At 42.6% G+C, this 24,074-nt stretch overlaps 1 protein-coding gene across 5 annotated transcripts in view; it reads right to left on the bottom strand.

The window, feature by feature from the left end:
* LOX (lysyl oxidase) overlaps positions 1 to 24,074 on the bottom strand; it is a 165,881-nt gene that overhangs the window by 11,690 nt on the left and 130,117 nt on the right. For all 5 annotated transcript variants that reach the window (XM_068247027.1, XM_068247010.1, XM_068247007.1 and 2 more), the window contains 2 exons: positions 9,734 to 9,829; positions 9,536 to 9,651 (listed from right to left, as the gene is read on the bottom strand). In XM_068247027.1, the coding sequence (XP_068103128.1) occupies positions 9,536 to 9,651; positions 9,734 to 9,829 (212 nt within the window). The remainder of the gene's footprint in view (positions 1 to 9,535; positions 9,652 to 9,733; positions 9,830 to 24,074) is intronic.

The following is a 24,074-nucleotide window of genomic DNA, read 5'->3' as shown; positions in this document are numbered from 1 at the left end:
TCCTCCAGATGTGTTTAACATACACTATGGACTATGTATTTATAATATCCTTCTGCCTGGAAATCCTCTCAGGAGGGGTCCTGCTGTAAAATGGTGATTTGGCGGCCGTGAAGACAAGACAGTTGTTGATTTCAGTTTGCCTCACTTTTAGTCTAGACTACACCAGATTTCAGTCAACTCACACCAGGACATTCATGTTCTCTTAATGAAGAGAATTTTACGAAGCTCTAAAATATCATAATAAACTGAGGTGGTTGTTTCACTGACTCTAATGGAAAGTTGGAAGCAATCTCATATTTCACACCTATAATCACGAGTATGCTGCGTATAGCATTGTTAACATGAAACACAGTGAGCTGCACCAAAGCAGACACAGATTTGCAAAATTGATCTCGCTTCACCCTCAGATCACATTTTAATGATGGTTCTTAACACTCCAACCTCTTATGAATAAGTATATCAGAGTTCTGTTAACTTGTTAAGAGCTACTGCAACTTTTCTCCGCAATTCAAGCAATGTCAACTGTAAAAGTAATAAAATGACTGTTGCCAGCTTTAACCTTTACTAAAATATTTGCAGGTACCACAAAATACTTCTGGTTCATAGAAATTTTTATTGCTTGATAGTTAATCCCCTGACATTTATTGCAGTACAAATACTAGTCAATGTACAAGCATCCTCCTTGTTAGACGCAATGACATGAAGCTACATCATTTTGTCACTTGATACGAATGACCGACTAACGATACATTGAATGAATATTTTTTAAAATTTGTATTGAATGACCTCAAAAGATACTGATATTAGTACTTGATCTGTAGTGGTAATAGAAGTACGGTAATTAGATGCTTAATGAGCTTTCCGAACTGCACCTGCACAGGACCAGGTATTGCGTAATGGGGCATCCATAAAAGATAGTTCTTCTGGGTCAAACAATCTTTTCTTAATATGCCCCCTGAAAGGTAACCAACTGATAATGTCTTTTACTCATTTTTTCTCAAAATATTCAGCTATGATGAAGGGGTTCTGTAGTTGACCTCTACCTGAACTGTTTGTTTCCACTATTGGACCATTTCCAGAATGAACAATAGAACAAACATTTTTGGCATGCCACTTCCATTGATGCACCTGTACAACCACATAATTTCTAGCCGTCTAGAATGATCATGTTGGTAGACGTGGTTGAGTATTGTTTGCAATCATTAGAAATAATTTAGGAAGCATTGTTAGTGCAAGCTGGTCATTAGTTGAGGATCATTCATTGAAAATTTTTGTCAAGCGTGTTTACATTGCTTAAAGAGACACTGAAGCGAAAAAAAAATTATGATATTATGATTTGTATGTGTAGTACAGCTAAGAAATAAAACATTAAGATCAGATACATCAGTCTAATTGTTTCCAGTACAGGAAGAGTTGAGAAACTCCAGTTGTTATCTCTATGCAAACAAGCCATTAAGCTCCTATGCAAACAAGCCATTAAGCTCTCCGACTAAGTTAGTCGTGGAGAGGGCTGTTATCTGACTTTTATTATCTCAACTGTAAGTGAACTGTTTACTTTTTCTCTGCTAGAGGAGAGGTCATTACTTCACAGACTGCTTGAATGCTGAGTGTTGTGTAATCTGCACATATTATAGAATGATGCAATGTTAGAACAAACACTATATACCTGAAAATAAAAGTATGAGAATATTTTCTTTGCTGCTAATCTTCTAGTAATTATTCATAGTACACAACCAATTCACTATATCATATTTTTTTTTTCGCTTCAGTGTCTCTTTAAGACAAAATCAAATGGCACTTTTTCTTAATGCAAGACATTGACAGCAATGTCCTTGTATATCTCTACATACAGTAAGTTCAAAACATCTTCTCTGCTTTACCAACAGCATATTTTTATTGAATTTGAATTCAAAATAAGGGTTCTTAATTAGGATTGTTTTTAGGAGAACTGGAACACACAAGTTCTTAAAAAACTGTAACATAGTATGGCCTTGATTCACGCAGCAATGGTAAAACTACAATGCGCCCTCAGTGCATGGCAATATTGCCAGTACTATCTCCAGCAGAGTACCATGCCTTGCGCAATTAGCAAGCCCTGCAGTACAAAGGTAATACAAGCCCTCTGTACATGGCTAATGCAAGCATTGCTATATTAATGCACATTACTTTGCTTGCATAATGCACATTACCATAGCAATGTACACGTTGCAAAGCTTAGTCATGACAGCTGACAACTTCCTGTAAGCATGGATGTAATGCGAATTTTTGGACAAATAACATGAAAATTCGCATTGCCTATACAAAGCATTGTACGCGAATCATATGCGATGTCCGAAAAAATGATACAGGACCGCAGATCTTTTTATGCATACGAACGCGTACGAAAATTTGCATTGAATGGAAACCGCACCATTGACTACCATTAGTTGCAAAATCAATGCAAATTTTCTGAGAGAAACATCTGGCACAAAACACACAAGTGGAAACCAGGCCTTACTGTTTAAAAGGAATGAATATGGCAGCCTCCATATCCCTCTCACTTCAGTTGTCCTTTAACAACACAAACATCAAAACTGATTTTGTGGTAAGCTGGTTGGGGTCTAGTATATAAGTAACAAAACTATGGCTGCAATATTACTGTTGGCCACTAGAGGGTGCTTTTCCTTCTATACATTTTTTATTGCAATGAATATTATTACTATCTTCATTTTCCTGTGTTGAGGAAGTGAGATAATAAAAACAGAAACTTTTCTGTTTATAAATGACTGCATACAATTCTTCTGGGTGGACCTTAGAGTAGGATAGTATAAAGACGAGCTGCTACAAGGACATTTCTAAAAGTGAAAAGAAGTTGTGACCTCAGCAGTTTTTCCTTTTCTGCCTATGTCTGTAAACTGGCTTCTTTGCTGCCTTTCTTGTAATCCTATCACATACTGGACCATAAGACGCTCCTGACCATAGGTTTAGAGGACAAAAAACAGAGAAAAAAAAAATACTACTACACCTGTTGCGTCCATGGTATAGGGGTGTCATTTGCATCTTTTCCCTCCAATCTCCTCCCCTCAATTATAGTGTCCCCCTTGTGCCTCATGTTCCTCCTTGTAACTCTTGTGCCCCCTCCCCTTGTGCTCCCCCACCCCGAGCAGAGTATATGCACAGGGAAGCAGCAGCGTGTCTCACCCGCTCCAGGCACCCTCACTCATGGCTTCCCTTAGTGTTGGCATCTCCTGATTGTGTCATAACACTAGACAGGAACTAGGGGAAGCCATGAGGGAGAGAAGACATCACTCATTGTGTGGAGGCACCCGGAACAGGTGAGATACACACTGCTGCTTCTCTGCGCATATATTCTGCATGGGGCTGGGGGAGCACAGGACAGGTAGTGTCCCCAACAGATAATTGCGTCTGGTCGGCAGCCTTTAATATATCTGGGTGTTCATAAGTCGGGGACTCCCAGTGTTCAGTCCATAAGACACAATGAGTTTTTTTTCTCCCCTCTTTTTTCTCGCTCTCTCCCCCTGCCAGGTAGCGGCGCTGAGTATCAAACATGACATGCATGGTGTTACCAAACGCTTTCATTCAGCTGCATGTAATTGCAGCCGATAGGCATTTGTGGCCTTGGCAATCAAGCAGTTCAGACATCCATGGAGCAAAGGCCTCAAATACTTTACTCCGTTAGGACTCAAAGCACATAGATATGTCTCGGATGAATACATAGTTGCAGGATGAACTGTGTTACAGATAGTGATGGTTCCTTCCATGGATGGAAATGTCCTGATTGTGTGTGGCAGAATAGATCCCTCTTGCATCAGATTTAAGTTAGAGAGAGATCTATCTTTTGAGCATGTCGCGTGACCATGTACAGTCACATGCTAGTTTTATGACATTTTTACGAGGAATTGTGGAAATGGAGGGGAGGGAAATCTCATAAAGATGCAGGGGATTCAGGGCTCGTTTCCACTATCGCGAATCTGCATGCGTCCAACGCATGCAGATCCGCACATGTAATACAAGTGGATGGGCCTGTTTCCACTGTAGCGTTGTTGAGGTGCGTTTTTTTCAGCGTGAAAAAAACGCACAAAAGAGCCAACGATTTCGCCTGCGTCGGGAATCCGTGCGAATCGCCGCTAATGTATTTAATAGTAAAAACGCATGCGTTTGTTACATGCGTTTTTACCCGCGATTTCGCGTGCGATTTCGCACCTTTTTCAATTTTATTTAGCCCTGGCAGTGTCATGGTTAATTTCGCATGGCACCCTGCCATGCGAAATCGCAGGCGAAATCGCGGGTAAAAACGCATGTGGAAACGCATCCGCATGCGTTTTTACAAGCGTCGGAATGCGGCCGAAATCGCGTCGCAACAGTGGAAACAAGCCCTCAACATCCCATCTCTAATATTTTGTACTTTAACCTCATCACTATACAAATTTTAAACGCAAGTTAAGTTTTCATACATTGTATTATTATAGAGTATTAACACAGTGCTAAATAAATTAGGTAAAAACGGCGCTGGAAATTTGTGTGCACCAGGCGCCGCCATAGGCCACAATGTGAACTACCACTATAGCAGCGCACAGCCAATAATTTTGATGCCGTCAAAAGACGGAGCCCAAATTATGATTTAAAAAAATGCGTAATTTAGCCACCAGCAATAGCTCGAAACCGAATTATGTCATGTCTTACCCGAGTCCATGGCGGCCTTGAGGGGTATAGTAATTATAGCTGCTGGGACTTTTGCAGGAGCAGGATGAGCCCTTTTTCATCCTTACCCTGTTTTTCTCCGTAAAGGGACCTGAGCAGACCGCGTGGGGATGCATTTAAGCGTACCCAGAAATACATGGTAATACCCTCTCACTTACCGGCCATGATGTAACACTTTCTGCCCCTGGTCCAGCTGGTGTAAATTGCATTGGGGCCGGCGACTCTCAGCAAAGTCACGCTGTGACCCCAGAAGCTCCTTTGTGCAATGACCACAATGCCGTGCTTCTTGTGCACAGATAGGCTGAGAGGAGGATGTTGGAGCATGCTCAGACCGCATGACCTGACTTCCACTTCCAGGGTCACAGTGCAATTTACACCGGATGGACCAGGTGTGTGTGTGGGGGGGGGGGAGCTTTACGGGTGGTAAGTGGAGGGGTATTATCATGTATATGCGTAAATGCATACCCACACAGTCTGCTCAGGGCCTTTAATTACACCTATGCATGTCAGGCTGCTGTGATCACTTCATCACTACCATGAGTGCAAGGTGTCAAACAAGACTTGCTGCTCGCTGCAGCTGGGAGTATTAGGTACACTAGAGTGTACATCAGACCGGCCAAGTGTCACGGATTGCACTAACGATTTGCAGCCTCTATCACGGGATCATGGGGTACAGGTCAAATGTCCCGGCCTCTTCACAGAGCAGCAGAGATTTTGCAGTTAACCAGGGGTGTAACTAGGAATTGCCGGGCCCCCCTGCAGAAATTCTGAGCGATCATTAATTAGGGATAGTTGTGTGATTTTATGCATTTACAGTTCTGGGACTAGAGTTATGCACTTGTAGGCACTGTTAACATTTCTGATATGTGAAGTTTTTTTGCCAGAAATAAAGAATTTAATATTTTGCACATTTCAGTCTTTATTTTCTTATTTAATATATTCATAACTCTTCATGTTGAGCTGTTTACTCTAATTTATATCCTTTATGACATATGTGTGCTGTGATTATTCTTTAAATAGCTTGCCTAACATCGCTCCATGCGCCAATCTCTGCATAGGATGGAGGGGGAAACTGTATAAGGGAAAGGCGTGGTTTTGAAAAATGGGGGCGTGAAGGTGTGGCAGGGGCCTGTCTTAGTGTCTTAGTGTCCCTTTTTCCTGGCTTCAATAGTTGGGAGGTATGTGTACATTATTTTGTAAATAGCAATTGTAAACAGTTTTTACTGCTCTGGGACTAAAATGGTTAACAATGAAGAAAGTTTGCTAACACTTCTTCCTGCAGTAGTTATATTAGTGAGGCCCCTATTAGCACTGGTCAGAGAAATGATTGCAGCTGTATCTGGAAGGAATGAGTCAGAGGAAAGAATACTATTACAGCACCAGACAAAGCATACAATTGTAGCTGGACTGCATCCAGGAAAGTCTTTAGAAAGATATCTGAACCAGACAGAAAGACATATATTGCTTGTAGGCTCTGAAAAGAAAACCCAATTACACCCGTCTATGTCTTACTCTGTTACATCAGAGTCATGTTCTTCGATGCTGAGGATTTCATTTGGCTACACTTTCAGACCTACCAGAGCACAAAGGATATCGATCAATATGTTGTTACATCTCTGTTCAGTTTGGAACGCAAACTAAAATGTCTAATCTGTTAGACTGCCCACTTTGAAGACAAGTCAGAAAGTCAAAAACCTATGTATGTTATACACTGATCAGACAAAACATTAAAGCTGCCTGCCTAATATTCTGTAAGTCTCCCTTGTTTTTCTAAAACATCTCCAACCTGTAGTGGCATCATGGACCCCACAAGACCTGTGAAAGTGTCCAGTGGTATCTGGCACCAAGTCCTTAACAGCACACGCTTTAAGTCCTCTAAAGCAGTGTTCTCCAACCCTGTCCTCAAGGCCCACCAACAAGTACACGTTTTGTGGAAAGCCACACAGCTAGTTAATCAGCTCTGCTGACACTAATTACCTCACCTGTGAATGTTTGTGGTTTCCTGCAAAACATGCACTGTTTGTGGGCCTTGAGGACAGGGTTGCTCTAAAGGACACCTGGAGTGAGAGGGATAAGGAGGCTCCAACAAGCATGCAGCAATTCCAGTCAAGCTTCAGTCAGAGCACTTGATCTGCATGCTTGTTCAGGGTCTAAGGAAATGAATATGGCAGCCTCCATGTCCCTCTAACTTCAGATGACCTTTACATTGTGAAATTGGGCCTCCGACTTTTGGAATTCAGAGGCCAAAGAAAATGTGATTTATCACACCAGGCCATCTTCATCTGTTTCTCTATGGTCATATGCCCACTGAAGCACTTTTGCCATTGAAAGAAAATCATCTTGAGCACTCTTAACTCTGACTGGTACGCAACTACTCAGACCGACAGTAAATACAGCAAGCTATCTTAAGCTACGTACACACGCATGACTAGAGTCGGCTAGGGCAGCGGATATTGACCCCCTCAGCCATCAGGCATTTGTACACTAGCCCCAGACCACCGCACTGCAAGCGATCCGCAAGATGAGTCAACCTGGCTTGGCAATGGCTGACTCTATGGTGCACACCACTTCTCCTACTGCCACATGACATCATGCACTCTGTCCGCCCTTCATCCCCCCACATAGCAACAGAAGGTGTAGTTGACTATACAGCTGACTTTGCATTTGTAACCTCAGCCCAGCGAAGTTGCCTAAGGACTCAGGTCCCAATCCCTGAGAGATGACATAGGTGTGTACAAACCTTTACACTGTGTGATCTCACACCTTTCTGACAGAATGACATTTCTCTCATTTTTTACTACAGCGGCTCATCTGGGATCATTCCCTAAGCGCGTCATTAAGCCTTGTACACCCATGATGAACCTTTTTCCTGTTTCATTGGTTGTCCTTACTTGGAACATTTGTGGTAAGCACACTAACCATTACATACCAGAAATACCCACAAGACCTGCCATTTTGTAAATGTTCTGACCTAGTCATCTAGCTAACACTATTTAGCCCTTGTCAAAGTCCAGGACCTCATGCCTGCCCAGTGTTCTGCTTTCAACACATCCCCTTCAAGAACCTACATTGCAGCTAATAATACTTCCCATCCCTTGACAGTTCCTGTTGCAATTAGTTAATTAATACTATTCACCTTACTTCAGTGATTTTATTGCTGTGTCTTATCAGGAGGATATCAAGATGAAAATATCTGGCATATATTGTTATGTTGTTAATTCCATAAAGGAAGAAGAGATCTCACGAAAGTTCCTCCTCCCATTAGAATTGGATGGGTCATTCCAGGGACCATTTGTTGGATCTGAAAGCAAATTACTATGGGAGGACAACCTATTATATGGGAATAAAGATTCCAAACTAAAAAAGACCATCTAGCATACAAAAATGATAAAAGACCGGCTATTTTTTTAAACCAAAAGCAACATGGGCCAGCACCATCTTCTCTCAACCATCCATAGAAATATTTGGCTGGTTGAAAGGAGTTGGTGCTCTATGGCAATAGTGTAGCACTGCTTGGTTGAATAAAATGTAATTTTGGTAATTGGCCTTCCATTATATTTTTGTATATTCCTGTTGCTTCTCAGTTACATAGCTGTGATAGGCAGAAAGGATTAGAGTGGAGCTACAACTTTAACTACATATATAATCATGGGTAGTGATTCATGCAGTATTCAGATCAGAGGATCAGGACAATAGCCCAGATAGTGGCACGCTATAAAAATAAATCATCAGTGGCACTCACCATACTTCTAAATTCATGTTTTCCTTGTAGGTGCTTCCGTTGCAGGCATTTCTCCATGCAGTCTTACCACCACGTCTGTGACCATTTCTCCATTTCTACTTGAACCCATCTTTTAACTCCCCTCCCTATGTGATCATCCTTCAGCTGCGGCATTGCTCTCATAAGTTAGGGTGTACACACACATTCAATTTTGATTGGCCAATTTTTCCATGTAGTATGAGAGCCATCAGCTTCTGGATACAGATTATGTAGGAAAGTGGTATAATTGGCCAATAAAAGTTGGATGTGTGTACATACCCTTAGTCTATGACCAACCATGTATGATCCTCCATATCCATAAGTCACTGCAAGTTTTGGTGACCCATTATGAAGTGTACTAAGACAAACATAGTGGTACAACTGCACTATATGCAGCCCTGCAGTAGCCTTAGACCAGTTTCACACTTCTAACCGGTGGTGGCAAATCGCTGCAGTGATGGTCACACCGCTACAAATAGCCTTCGGCAGTGCACAGTAATCTTCCTTTTGGCTGCAAGCCAAGCAGGAAGTGACGCTCTCTAGCGCTCACTTCCTGTGGCCGGAATTAGAATTGTGCAGAAGTTAATTGAAAAAAAATATGCTTCCACGCATGCACACTGCAATGTGAACGGCAAAATTTTTTAAAAAGCTGAATCACCATAGACTTACATGACTTCTGGTTGTGCAAGCCAGCCCCTAATGCTCTGTTGCCCGTGCGTTAAATTTGCGACTTCTGTCTCATTGCACTGCGCCAGGTATGAAATGCCTTATAGACTTACATTGGTGTAACATTACCCTGTGGCTAAACAGTAAAACATGCCAGTGTGAAAGGGGACCCACCCCTTTCAAATTCATCATATCCAAGTGGCTTCTACAGCTGTGGTCTAGTATATTCAATGGATCAGCACAACATCTCACAAACACCACTTTTTTCTTTTTCATCAGTAATAGATGCCTGCACATTCCTGTCACCTCAGTTTTCCTCGGATTCATGCTGTGAGGCTTTCTTGAAAATTATAAATTTATAAATAGCTTACAAAATTGTTAAAATGGAAAAGAAGAGTCTATACTCACTGAGAAATTGTACAGCCAGAAGTATATGCATGGTTTCCAGTATATCGTATATCACAGCGCACAATATTGTTGGAATAGTCAGATTCTGGTACCACGTAACTAGGATTCACAGTAACCTAAGAAACAGATTTTTATTTGTGATCACTTTCAAGCCATATAATGCAAGTCACGAGTAGTCTTCAATTGTGGAAGAATTACCTTTAAAACATAGTTTCCAGGTTTCACATCTGTGATGTCAATCCACTGACAATCGATATCTGCGTTATAAGTGTCATAGCAGCCTGGACTGAGCCCCTGAAAGAACATGAAGTACATCACTTCACCATCTATTCATTTTAAACATTATGTAAGTTGCTATGGGGATACAACTAAAGCATATTGTTAATATTATCATTTATAAACACTTTTGGACAAGAAGCCGTATACAGTACGTTTTAAAGACATCTAGCGTTTTCATTAGTCAGAAAATAGCAATCTGCCCAGCTGGATTGGCTGGGGATTTGGGGGATACCTGTACGCAGTTTGGATTTTCCCCCGACATCAGGAACATTAATATTTGCCAAGAAAAATCTAAAATGTGGCACATTGGAGGTGTCCAAAATCGTAAACATTTTGTCAAAATCCCGTTTTACTGCATTTACATTTTTTACATGGATTTTTCTGTGTACGATTTTCAATTTTAAATTATGCATGTGTGCATTCTAACACATAGCTATAAAATACAATTGTTTTTGAAATGAGTAACCCCAGGCCGTTCTTTTCCAGCAACAAACATGTGAATTGTACAATTGTGTTTGTTTGAATGAGCTTGTTGTCACCCTTTCTTTTAATGGTTTTTATTGAACTTTTTAAAACATACAAGAACAAGCATTTTCTGATAATAACATATTGGTGGATTGTTGAGTAAACACATAGTACATAGTACGTCAGGTCCCTGTCCCTGACGTACTGTATAACAGTATCATCTATAAGCCTATAAGAAGGTAAGTTGGTACCGGAGAGTACAGTCCTAAGACAATTTATAAACAAACAACATACAAAGCAAAATATATATCTTATTATCAAATTTTGTGGCAAGGGGAAATTTTGCCACAGTTCAACTTGTCAGAGTTAAGTGGAGAGCTGCACCATACCGTGTCATTCTTTGTGACACGGTCAGCAGCTACTTGGAATGGTCTATCAAAACCAGAGAGGGGGGGGGGGTAGTGGGGGGCCAGAGATTTCAGTTAGAATTTAAGTTGTGAGGTCTCAATTTTACCAATCTTTAGAGGCTGTCTCCCCTGAGGGATTGGGGGGGGGGGGGGGTTAGCTTGATGGTAAGGGATATTTTAGTGAGAGTAGGGGATGATCTTTTCCCACGGTATCTGAAGGTGGTCTAGGGTTCTCCCTGGGAAGGATTGTTTGAGGAATAGAGCTTCCATGTGTAAATTGTGGTCCACAAGGTAACAAAATTGGGTTAGTGTTGGTACCAGATTGTTTCTCCAATTGGAGAGTATAAGCTGACGGGCCGCACAAATAATGTGAATGATACGTGCCTTGTGTGGGTTTCGGATTGTTTCTAATCCAATTAGTAAAAGTCCTAATAGTGGGTTAGAGATTATCTTAAAAATTAGGGTCCAGAAGGGTTTTATAATGGGGCATTCCCACAGGATATGGAGCATGGAACCTTGTGAGTTGCATGATCTCCAGCATAAGGGGGAATATTGGGATGAGAAATTGGAAAGTGTTAATGGAGTAAGATACCAATTGTATATTATAATTTTTTGTAGGTGTGTGATGCATTTGGAGTTATGTTTTATGTCTGTCAATGCTTTTTGGAGGAGTTCTATTGTAATTGGTGCTTGAGGATCTAAATCCCATGAGGGTATTGAGCGTTGTCACCCTTTCAGCTATGTGATGTAAACATCATCTTTTGGCCGTATGGTTACTTAGTGTTTACATATTCACACAATCTGCAATGAGTTTGTATATTTTGCTTGTGGTGTTGGCAAGCGTTCTGTTTTGCTCCCACAAGCCAAAGTCATACTGACAGATTACATTGCTTCTAGCATGACTGGATAATATAAGTGTGTCATTGTGGTAGGTCATTGCAACGGTCTTGCATAGTCTTCTTTAAGCCTGGTACACACCATGCAATTTCCCGTCGAATAGATAATTACCGATAGGTCCGATCTGATTTCCAATCGTTTTTTTCTAATTGATTTGCATAGAAATTATCAGAAAATCAATCAGAAAAATGATCGGAAATTCGGATCTGTCAGAAAATATCTGATGCGTGGTGTGTACCAGGCATAAGGCACGGCTCTTCTCATATGATAACATAACACATCACTATGCAAAAAGGTTGGTGAACCACTGATGCTTATGCTGCACGGTTTTTATTGACATGAGGTACCAATATACTAAATAATATATCAGATAAATTAGGTTTGAATAAAGAGATAAACCTATGAAAATATTTTAAAAACAAAGACCATTGCCATTAATATTATTTTTGTCATCTGGAAACTGATGAAGAAAGTCCTATTTGCAACCAGGAATGATGGCAGTACAGTGGGCTCCAGGGGGGAGTGACAGGGGCATAACTAAGGGGGAGCATCCCCTGCAACTGCAGGGCGGGACAGAGGTGTCTGTTGGGGCTTCCCTTTCCCTGATACTCCAGATCAGGTGTATTTGTGGCTACACTTGTTATGGGTGTGACCATCCTGATGGCCACACTTGTTTAATGACTCTTGTATGATGGACCCCCTTGTTGTGAGGGTCACCAAGGGAGGCAAGGGAAGGGTTGTGAACATTAAGGGAGACCCATCAAAGATTTCCTGGGGGGCCCTATAATTCATAGATAAACCTCTGGGGAGTGGTGTGATGGCTGAATACCTTTATTCTGCATTGGTTAATACAAAGGCATTGGTGGTGCAGTGTGATCAACATTAGATAAGAATCTTATTGGAATTTGACATAATATCAAGTGGTGCAAGGTGGAAACCAGGGATTAAATTATATCGTCAACCTGGGTAGGGAAAGTAGGAAATTGGGGCAGAACCCTAATTTTTCAAAATTATTTTTTGTCACTAATAGAGGACTAAATAGATCCTGACTGGCACGCAACTGTATCTAAACAAGCAAACGTGAAAAACTTGCCAGCCAAAAGTGTACAAAAGATGGATTTATTTAACAAGCGCAATATTTTTAATGATTGGGCACATATTGAGTTTGCCCCTGTTCTACTGAAAAATGGCTATGTCTAATCTGTGAGTGACGGAACATATAATAGATCATCAGACATACAGTAGAAAATGGACAGTAGAAAACCGCTTGGGTACAATCTCATAAACTTGCTGTTAAAGAAAACGCAAAGAAAAATTGTTTGCAGTGATGAACCTGCAGGTGGGTTCATGGGGCAGAAATGCTACTGCTTTAAGCCATGGAGACTGGAGAATGTGCTGAGGGGGAGCAGGACATGTGGGTGCCTCCATAGACTGCAATCTTAATTGCGGCTACAGTGGCATCGAGTGGACAATTTGGATGTTGGAGGAACTGGATATAGCCAAAGCGATGGAGTGACCAATAGCGATGGAGTGACCAATCGCGATGGAGATTACTGCGCAGATAGCAGTGGAGGGGGTACGTTATTGAGTGCAAGTTTTAGCCATAGGTGGGGGGAGGGGTTAGGATATAGATAGGGGTAGGTTAGTGTTAGGCATAGGTAGTTGTAGGTTAGTTTTAGGAGTAGGTAGTTGAGGGTTAGTGTGAGAAGAAGGTTAGGTGAAGTGATAGTAGAATATCAGTAAAATTACCGGCGTTCTACTATCTGCATTACCCTTCAACCAATAGTAGAATATCGGCAGTATTGGTGATATTTAAGTAGCAGCTTCACCAGATGCCCACATTTTCAAATGCCCTTTTTTCATATATGTGTGCTGAGGAGGGAAGAAGGAGGAGCACGTTGGGCAGAAAGGTGAGATATTATGCTGTGCTGTGCCAACTCTGCATTAAAGTCCACTTGTCACCCCTCTAATGGTGACACCACTGAAATGGTGAAACTTGAGGGTGCCTATGGGTTCTTGTGCAGTTTGCCCAATGGAAGTGTAGGGTTTCCAGTAGATGAAATTCTGATGTTGAACTCCGGGGACCGTAAAGAAAAGAGGAAACCGAGGAGCGCCAATATGGTGTAGTATTAGAACATACAGACTCCAGGCAGATGGATTCCTGAACCTGAGACTCTAGCGCCGCGAGGTGAAACTGGCAGGCAGCCAAATAATTAAAGGCAGCTTTAATTGGAGACAAGGGAACCCTGAAGTCCAAAGACACTTGTGCTGCTAGTTGCAAGGCCTAGAAGCTGGGCCAGTATTTTTCAGTGGTCAGGTTGTAATAAAACCTATATCACCTTCTACAGATGCAGCTTTGCTTATTAAGGGCAGAATCTGCCGACCAATCAACAGTACAAATGATCAGATTGTGTACTATTAATGGTACTGATTAACGACAAATGTTCATTCTATCGATTGTTCTGTCAATCCATATTTCCAAATTATTCTTTCAGTCTGATCAGATTGCTTATTTTTCCCTCTGTTGGTGGTCCCAAAGGATTGTTTGTGATCGATCACAATGAGCGGATAGTCGATCATTTGGGAAATTAGATCACTAATGGGCACCTTTAAAGAGTCTCCTCTGAATTAACCCTCCCACTGTTTAGTCTACTCTGGTATAGTTTATTACACAAAAGTGAGCCAGAGCCCAGAACTTAAAGAGGAACTCCAGTGAAAACAATGTAATAAAAAAAAGTGCTTAATTTTTACAATAATTATGTATAAATGATTTAGTCCGTGTTTGCCTATTGTAAAATCTTTTAAATCCCTGATTTACATTCTGACATTTATTACATTGGTGACATTTTTACTGTTGGCAGGTGATGTACCTACTGCATGGTTTTTTAGCAGTTGGAAACAGCTGTAAACAGCTATTTCCCACAATGCAGCAAGGTTCCAAGACAGGAAACTGCCAGGAGTACATACTAAAGAGTTTCTTGTGGGAGGGGTTTCACCACAATATCAGCCATACAGCGCCCCCTGATGGTCTGTTTGTAAATAGGAATAGATTTCTCATGTAAAAGGGGGAATCAGCTACTGATTGGGATAAAGTTCAATTCTTGGTCAGAGTTTCTCTTTAAGCCAACATCCTTTGGACATCAGAGGGTTAAAATTCTACTTTTGCTAAAAAAAATGCTGTGAAACTACGAGTCATTTTGTAATTTGATATTAAAAAAAACAAAAAAGAAGTATCAGCAGCACTGATGTTGCCTTCAGCTCTATCTTTGCTATGTGATTTTATTGCACAAATAAAATACCGTATTTTTCGGACTATAAGACGCACTTTTTCTCCCCCAAAAGTGGGGAGAAAAAGATTCTGCGTCTTATAGCTCGAATGCAGCTTTTACCTATATGGGGGTGCATGTGTCCGATGATAGCAGCAGCCCGCTATGAAGTTTCCCCGCATCAGCCTGTCCGCAGCGAGGAGGCAGCCGCTTGATACAAAGTTTCCCCGCATCAGCCAGAGTGTCCCCGCGGCGAGGAGGCAGCCGCTCGATACAAAGTTTCCCACATCAGCCAGAGTGTCCCCGCGGCGAGGAGGCAGCCGCTCGATACAAAGTTTCCCACATCAGCCAGAGTGTCCCCGCGGCGAGGAGGCAGCCGCTCGATACAAAGTTTCCCCGCATCAGCCAGAGTGTCCCCGCGGCGAGGAGGCAGCCGCTCGATACAAAGTTTCCCACATCAGCCAGAGTGTCCCCGCGGCGAGTCAGCAGCAGCCCGACCTGAAGTATTTCCTGAATCAGCGTGATCCGAGCAGTATAAAGACACCTTCAGCCGCTATATCAGCAGAGTCCTCTGAGGCTTCCATACTGTGTTGTTTATTGGTGTCAGCCCATGACCCCGCGCACGTGCGCTGCAGGTCATTGGAGGGCGCCAGTAAACAACGCAGTATGGAAGCCTCAGAGGACTCTGCCGATATAGCGGCTGAAGGTGTCTTTATACTGCTCGGATCACGCTGATTCAGGAAATACTTCAGGTCGGGCTGCTGCTGACTCGCCGCGGGGACACTCTGGCTGATGCGGGAATCTTTGTATCGAGCGGCTGCCTCCTCGCCGCGGGGACACCCAGGCTGATGCGGGGAAACTTTGTATCGAGCGGCTGCCTCCTCCCACGGACACTCTGGCTGATGCGGACACTCAGGCTGCGGACGCTCGCTGCGGACACTCAGGCTGATGCGGGGAAACTTTGTATCCAACTGCTGCCTCCTCCCACGGACACTCTGACTGATAAGGGGAAACTTCGTATTGAGTTGCTGCCTCCTCGCTGCGGTGACAGGTTCATTGCTGATACGAGGAAAACTTATATCGGGCTATTGCTGCGGGGACAGGATAATTGCTGAAGCAGGGAACAGATGCCACCCAGGCTGGATAGGTGAGATAGATCTCATTGAAATTGTAGTGGTTAGCATAGCTTGTGTTTTGGGGGGAAGCAGGGGTTTGTGTTTGTGTAGTGTAGTGTAGTGTAGCTGGAGAAGGGGGCATCAGTGATTTTGTGAAGTGTAGTATAGTTAGTGGGGGCAGCAGTGGTTAGTGAAGTTAGGCAGTGTAATTTAGAGACATCTTGGGGAGGGGGTAAAGGTCCATAAGACACTCCTGGACCATGGATGCACCTAGGCTTAGTATTTTTTTTTCCCCTGGTTTTTACCTTCTAAACCTAGGTGCGTCTTATAGTCCGGAGCGTCTTATAGTCCGAAAAATACGGTAGCTATCTTTTTCACTTTAGCGGTGCTGCTGATACTTCTTTTTTGCTATTTTTGAACTTGATGAGCAACACGTTCTGATCAGCTATAGCACGCTTGTCTCCAATTAGAGTGCTGGGTCAAACAACTTGTTTGTAATTTGATATTATTAAGAAAAAAAATCTGTTTGTTTCAGGTAAAGTGGACCCAAATTAAAAATACAAGATTTCAGAAATAAAATGTATTTTCTAAATTATAATTATAAATAGCAGCCTTTTTTCAGCTGCATGATGACAAATATAAAATATTTTACATTTATTGAAGGAACCCCTCCCTTCCTTTCATATTGCTGGAACATATTCCGGCAGACTGGTGGAGGAGATAAAAAACAAAAACAAAACACAGGCTGCTACTGATGATGTCACAGGGGAGGTGATCTCAGCTTGTGTGAGATTTCCCATAGATGATGCCCCTGTGAGGGAGGTTAGCTGATGACAAACACACCCATGATCTAAAACCTCCTACTAAGCTCAGAAGTGATGGCTGCCACCTGTATAATCCTTGTTATGAAAAGAGAAAGGTGAAAAGCATGCACTGAAATGCTCATAGGCTTGAAGTGTTTATTTATCTTTGTATGTGTCAGAGTGGTGCAACTAAATATTTAGAATTAAAAAAAATGTTTGGTTTGGGTCCGCTTTAATATCAAGTATAAATGTTGTTAAATAAATAAGTACTTCCTTGGTGTACTCTTTGAACTGTGGATTATCCAGTAACCTCCCAGCAACTACTATGTTTCTGCTTCAGTAATAAGCTGAGCATGTCGGAAAGCACTGTTATACTCCTGTAGTAATCAACAAGCTCTGAAACACCCATTATTAGTATTATTATTTTACTATTATTATTGTGTAGTTACATTGTGCCAACATATGTATGTGAACTTTGGGGCGCCACGGAAAATCAGACGCAAGAAAGCTGACAGTAGTAGAATATCGTTAAATTTTTGATTGTATAATGTCGGTAATTGTTACCGATAAATAATTACTATAGCTAAACCTAACCCTACTCTCATACAGAACCCTCCCCCTGACGTCTAACCCTAGCCGCATCCCCCAACACCCTTCCTGACACCTAAATCTAACCGCACCCCCTAACCCAGCAAAACCCCCATTCCTGATGCCTAACCCTAACCGCATCCCCCTCTGCAAATCCCCCCCTCCCGGATGCCTAACCCTAACTGCCCCCCTCGCACAAACACCCTTCCTAATACATAATCCTAGCCATCCCCCCTGCAAAAAAAAAAACGCAGAAAAAAATGATAATTATTGGTTGCCACCTGATGCCTGAATTTGCCCCTTTTCACTGGCTAAAAAGCGAGAAATAAACCCTGCAAAAAAAAATAACTTCCCTTTTGGAGCCGGCTTGCCGATATTTTCAATTAAGATAAATTAGGAGTTCAGAGTGCCCAAAGACAACCTACTTAAACACAGGGAGAACATACAAGCTCCATCAGCCATTTTGCTAATTGGAATAATGTATTGTTTTGTTTTTCAATTCTTACACTGGATAGCTCTGAACTTACTGTATTGCTGTTTTCTCAACAAAAGTAGCATTTCACTTTAAGTGGTTCTGCATCTGGATAGGGTCCTCAAGCACTGTTATTTATCCTGGTGTTTATCTCTACCCTGACAGCTCGTTTTGTATCTATTGTCCACATGTAAGACAGGATTGTATATAGTTGCCGAAGTCGATCCTGTTTACATTGTCATTTTGCCACTTTAGGATTTGCCAGTAAAGACTGTATTACAGCTGCCTTATCCCTGTGACCAGTGTAACATAGACAACCTAATTCACCCTATTTTCTTTTATTAAAAAAGAGAGGAAAAGAGACAATCGAGAGCCCCCGATAGTGTATTATTGTAATACAATTGGCATAAGAAGATTGGTTAAAATTATACTCACAAGTCTGGGTTGCCGAATCCAGGCAACCACTCAAATCGCAGGCGAGGAGATTAGACCTGTCCTCGCTCAGGTTAAAAAGTCGCTCTCCGTAGATAGAAAAAAGAGGGTGTCAACACCCATCCACCAGGTGGATCAACTCGTAATGTAGTATACAGAGGCGCCAATAGAGTAAAAATAGTACCAATTAAAATCAATAAAAGTGTGGGTGGTTTGGGTGCATCTGCCCGCCCCACAACAAACACAAGCACTGCTATGTATATAAAGGTAAATTTAATAAGAACTCCCAACAAATAATACAGTTTTCAACGCGTTTCACGGGTCCCAAGCCCGCTTCCTCAGGCAAAAAAACTTATACAGGCAGGAGCAACTGAAATATATAAAAAAAACAACAAAAGACCCATATGTAAAAAACAATCAAATAAAATCATCAATCAAAAAATATATATGTATATCGCAACACAATTTTGACTCTATCTGTGGGTTCCATATACCCGCAATATTGTATCAGCATATGATAACTGTATGTAAAAACAAGGAACATTGTATCCATAAATAACAGTGGATAATTATTATACATAAAATTCAATCATAGATATACAATTTTGCCAGCCATTAAGTGCCATATGATCTCGCACTTGCCTGGTTCATAAACGTATTGTCTATGTATGCCAAAGATTGGTCATCTCTAGTCCATATCCTCATATATGCAAAGAACACTTTTTCACATATAAAGAAACATATAATATAATATGACAAAAGCCTTTCAATAGATATGCCTGATCTTAAACATAGAAAATTCTAAGCATTCATGGTGCAATACAATGCGGATGTGGAGGGTGAATAGACTATAATAAGTTGTAGAGGAAGGGAGAAGAAGGAGAAGGTGGGGGGAAAGGGGCAGTGGGCTGGTAGTGGAAGGGAGAGGAAGGAGAAGGTGGGGAGAAAGGGCAGTGGGCTGGGGGGATGATTGTCACTTACCAGTGTCCTTGTGTAGGAGAGTGTGGCGCCTATGCTGCAGGTTGGCGCCACACTTGTATCTAAAAAATCTTCCGTGTGGTGATGTCTGGGTGAGGGGGCGTGGTACGTTCCTGTGAGGAGGGGCGTGACTGTCCGGATCTAGGATGATAGAAAGCATATTCCGCCTATGGGATCATGTACAGGGCGGAAGTGCGTCGGCTAAGAGCATGATGGCTGAGCCGCCATCTTTCTCGTGGGCATGTTTGTCTTATGTAGTACCCCATACGGAAATACGTAACATAGGTCTATTTACGGAGATCCGTGATAGCACATGAAGGTCCATTCACGGAAATCCGCAATGGTGTATAACATAGGTCTATCAATTTAAATTCATGGGTATATGGGGAAGGTATATCACGGAAATCCGCAATGGTGTATAACCCAGATCTATCAATTTAAATTCGTGGGGATATGGGAAAGGTATCTCAGGGGGAGGGTATTGGATACACGGTACCCCAGCCAGGGAGGGGGGGGGGGGAAGGAAAAGTGAATAACATTCTTTATGATAATATATGGTATAAACGTAACGTACCGGAGAGCGCCCAATCTCCGGAATCTACTGGCCCCCAGCAAATTAAAAACCGAATACAAGGGTGAGACACTACCAGCGGGATCCTTTACCTGCCTCAAAAAACAGTGCATTGCTTGCAGTTTTATTACCATTACCGATCACATTATATCCCATAGTGATGGTACAGTATATCCAATACATAAACATATAGACTGTGACACCAGGTTTGTCATCTATGTGGCTACCTGCCCATGCAAGGTACAGTATGTGGGACGTACCAGCCAATTATTCAGGGAAAGAATAGGCCAACATAAACGGAATATCTGGAAGGGGCTTGCCACTCACAGCCTGTCGAGACACTTTGACCAGGCCCACAACAGAAATGTGACAGAGGTTTCATTTATAGCACTGGAAGCTGTAAACCCCATGAAACCAAATGCAATTCAAATACTTAAAAACAGAGAGATATACTGGATCCAAACACTAAAAACACTTATACCCCTAGGACTAAACGAACAACTAGAGAAAACCTTTTGAATATATAGAACCAATGTCTCATACCTTACATTCCGCCCCTCCCCCTAAAAAAATGGGGTTGGAGGAGACCTGGCCACACTCACAGAACTCACCAAGTAAAAAGAAACTTTTTTCCCCCCTCTGCACAGTTTACCAGCATTTGGTAATATTCCCTGACTCTAGACCAATCTAGACAGACACTGATGACCCTGATTATGCTCATAACAGCCGCTCTCTTTTAATCAGTTTTAATTTTTGTGGTTTTAATTTTTATGAATTTTATGAATTTTTTTATATTTCCCTCTATACTACTCTTAATATGTTTATTCATTTATGCACGGGCCATCACATAGTATCACAAGATTGGATGAATAATCCATTTGGAGACCGACCTTAGGGGCCCCTGGCTCTCTGCATATCTGGTCTGACGATCAGAGGGAGTAGCCATTGGCTAACTAGGGATAACGTGCACACATGTTTTCCACATGTGCACATAAACCCAGACTATCCATATATTTAGAACATATATCTCTGTCCTTCCAAACAGGATTTTTTCCGTTATTATTATCTTATTTGGTTTGTATTTCTTGGTTTTGTTGAATATGAATTTCCGTGTATGTACTTTTTCCATTATTTATACCATATATTATCATAAAGAATGTTATTCACTTTTCCTTCCCCCCCCTCCTCCCTGGCTGGGGTACCGTGTATCCAATACCCTCCCCCTGAGATACCTTTCCCATATCCCCACGAATTTAAATTGATAGATCTGGGTTATACACCATTGCGGATTTCCGTGATATACCTTCCCCATATACCCATGAATTTAAATTGATAGACCTATGTTATACACCATTGCGGATTTCCGTGATGTGCTATCACGGATCTCCGTAAATAGACCTATGTTACGTATTTCCGTATGGGGTACTACATAAGACAAACATGCCCACGAGAAAGATGGCGGCTCAGCCATCATGCCCTTAGCCGACGCACTTCCGCCCTGTACATGATCCCATAGGCGGAATATGCGTTCTATCATCCTAGATCCGGACAGTCACGCCCCTCCTCACAGGAACGTACCACGCCCCCTCACCCAGACTTCACCACACGGAAGATTTTTTAGATACGAGTGTGGCGCCAACCTGCAGCATAGGCGCCACACTCTCCTACACAAGGACACTGGTAAGTGACAATCATCCCCCCAGCCCACTGCCCTTTCTCCCCACCTTCTCCTTCCTCTCCCTTCCACTACCAGCCCACTGCCCCTTTCCCCCCACCTTCTCCTTCTTCTCCCTTCCTCTACAACTTATTATAGTCTATTCACCCTCCACATCCGCATTGTATTGCACCATGAATGCTTAGAATTTTCTATGTTTAAGATCAGGCATATCTATTGAAAGGCTTTTGTCATAGTATATTATATGTTTCTTTATATGTGAAAAAGTGTTCTTTGCATATATGAGGATATGGACTAGAGATGACCAATCTTTGGCATACATAGACAATACGTTTATGAACCAGGCAAGTGCGAGATCATATGGCACTTAATGGCTGGCAAAATTGTATATCTATGATTGAATTTTATGTATAATAATTATCCACTGTTATTTATGGATACAATGTTCCTTGTTTTTACATACAGTTATCATATGCTGATACAATATTGCGGGTATATGGAACCCACAGATAGAGTCAAAATTGTGTTGCGATGTACATATATATTTTTTGATTGATGATTTTATTTGATTGTTTTTTACATATGGGTCTTTTGTTGTTTTTTTATATATTTCAGTTGCTCCTGCCTGTATAAGTTTTTTTGCCTGAGGAAGCGGGCTTGGGACCCGTGAAACGCGTTGAAAACTGTATTATTTGTTGGGAGTTCTTATTAAATTTACCTTTATATACATAGCAGTGCTTGTGTTTGTTGTGGGGCGGGCAGATCCACCCAAACCACCCACACTTTTATTGATTTTTATTGGTACTATTTTTACTCTATTGGCGCCTCTGTATACTACATTACTATTTTCTTTTATATCTGTACTTAGTTACTAGATTTTAGGATGGTTTCACACTATAAACCAGCGTTGGTGATGCAGTCGTACCCGACGCACCACATTGTACCGTCAAAAACTGGCCTTCAGGGAACACCACGCTATTGGTAATTTTTTCTAAAATCCGCGCGTCGCCATAGACTAACATGACTTCGGGGTTGACGCATATTGCCGCAGGTTGACGCATCACTGCAGCACTATCGTAGTTCTAGACCTGCGTCAGGGATGTGGCGAAAACTTCACTGCCGTCGCATTATGCAGCACCGCGGAAGTATAAAAGTCTCCATAGACTTTTATTGCTCAGCAGTGGGGTAGACTTTCATTGCTCAGCAGAGGGGTGCGGTAAAAATACCGCACCGCCACGGTGTGAAAGGGCCCTGAAGAGTACCCGAGCCAAAGCTCAGGTACAAAATGAGATACTTACCTAAAGAGAGGGAAGCCTCAGGATCCTATTGAGACTTCACTCAGTGCTCTCATGTACCCCGTCATTGAGCACGGCCTCTCGGAAGATTAGTGACAATGCATTGTTGCAAATCATATCGGGGCGCACAGCTTTTCTTCCTCCAGCATGGCCGCTCAATAGCCGACCCAGCCCACTCATGCATGCCCAGTAGGCCAGAGCCACGGGCACAGCTACTGCGCGGCCATGCTGCATGAAGAGGCGCTGCATGGCCCGATGTGGAGTGGGGCCCCGCTCAGCAACAGAGGACAATGGAGTAGCGAGGGAAGCCTCAATAGGATCCTGAGGCTTCCCTCTCTTAACCCCCCTGGCGGTCTATCAAAAACCGCCAGGGGGCAGCAGAGCAGTTTTTTTTCATTTTTTATTTTTTTTAAATCATGTAGCGAGCCCTGGGCTCGCTACATGATAGCCGCTGTGCAGTGGCATCCCCCCGCCCTCTTCGATTGCCTCCGGCGATCTCCGATCAGGAAATCCCGTTCAAAGAACGGATTTCCTGGAGGGCTTCCCCGTCGCCATGGCGACGGGCGGCATGACGTCACCGACGTCGTGACGTCATTGGGAGTCCCGATCAACCTCTCAGCGCTGCCTGGCACTGATTGGCCAGGCAGCGCACGGGGTCTGGGGGGGGGGGGCCCTACGCTGCGAGTGGCGGCGGCTAATCTGCGCGGAGCGGCGGCGATCAGAGTGCACACGCAGCTAGCAAAGTGCTAGCTGCGTGTTGCAAAAAAAAGTGTGCAAATCGGCCCAGCAGGGCCTGAGAAATCTTCCTGCGCGGCATAGTCCGTGCTCAGCACGGGCTTACCACCAGGGAGGTTAAGGTCAGTATCTGATTTTGATCCTGAGCTTTGACTCAGGATCACTTTAAATTGCAAGTGTATGGGTAAGCCGAACACACAGGAATAACGTACAACTTGGGTGTGCAAGGATCCTATTCTGTGTACTGCCAGGATTCCAGTGCATACAATAAAGTGCTGGATCCACACCAACTCTGTAAAAACACCTTTAATTCTTCAAAAAGCTAAAATGACATCATTGGTATAAAAAGAAGCTGTATGGCAGATACAAACCACTGGTTCCGGCAATTTTTCTTTTAAAGGGAACCAGAGAGGAACGTTAACAAAAAATAGAACAAGCTTTTATACATACCTGGGGCTTCTTCCAGCCCATAAGCTTGGATCGCTCCCACGCCGCCATCCTCCGCTTCCTGTATCGGTCAGTACCGGGTCCCGTCACTTCCGGCAGACGCGGCCAATTGTC

The sequence above is a fragment of the Hyperolius riggenbachi genome, chromosome 1 (assembly GCF_040937935.1).
Source record: "Hyperolius riggenbachi isolate aHypRig1 chromosome 1, aHypRig1.pri, whole genome shotgun sequence".
NCBI classification, from domain to species: Eukaryota; Metazoa; Chordata; class Amphibia; order Anura; family Hyperoliidae; genus Hyperolius; species Hyperolius riggenbachi.
Note: the sequence above shows the minus strand (reverse complement) of the source record. Positions and strands in the feature narration are given on the sequence as shown.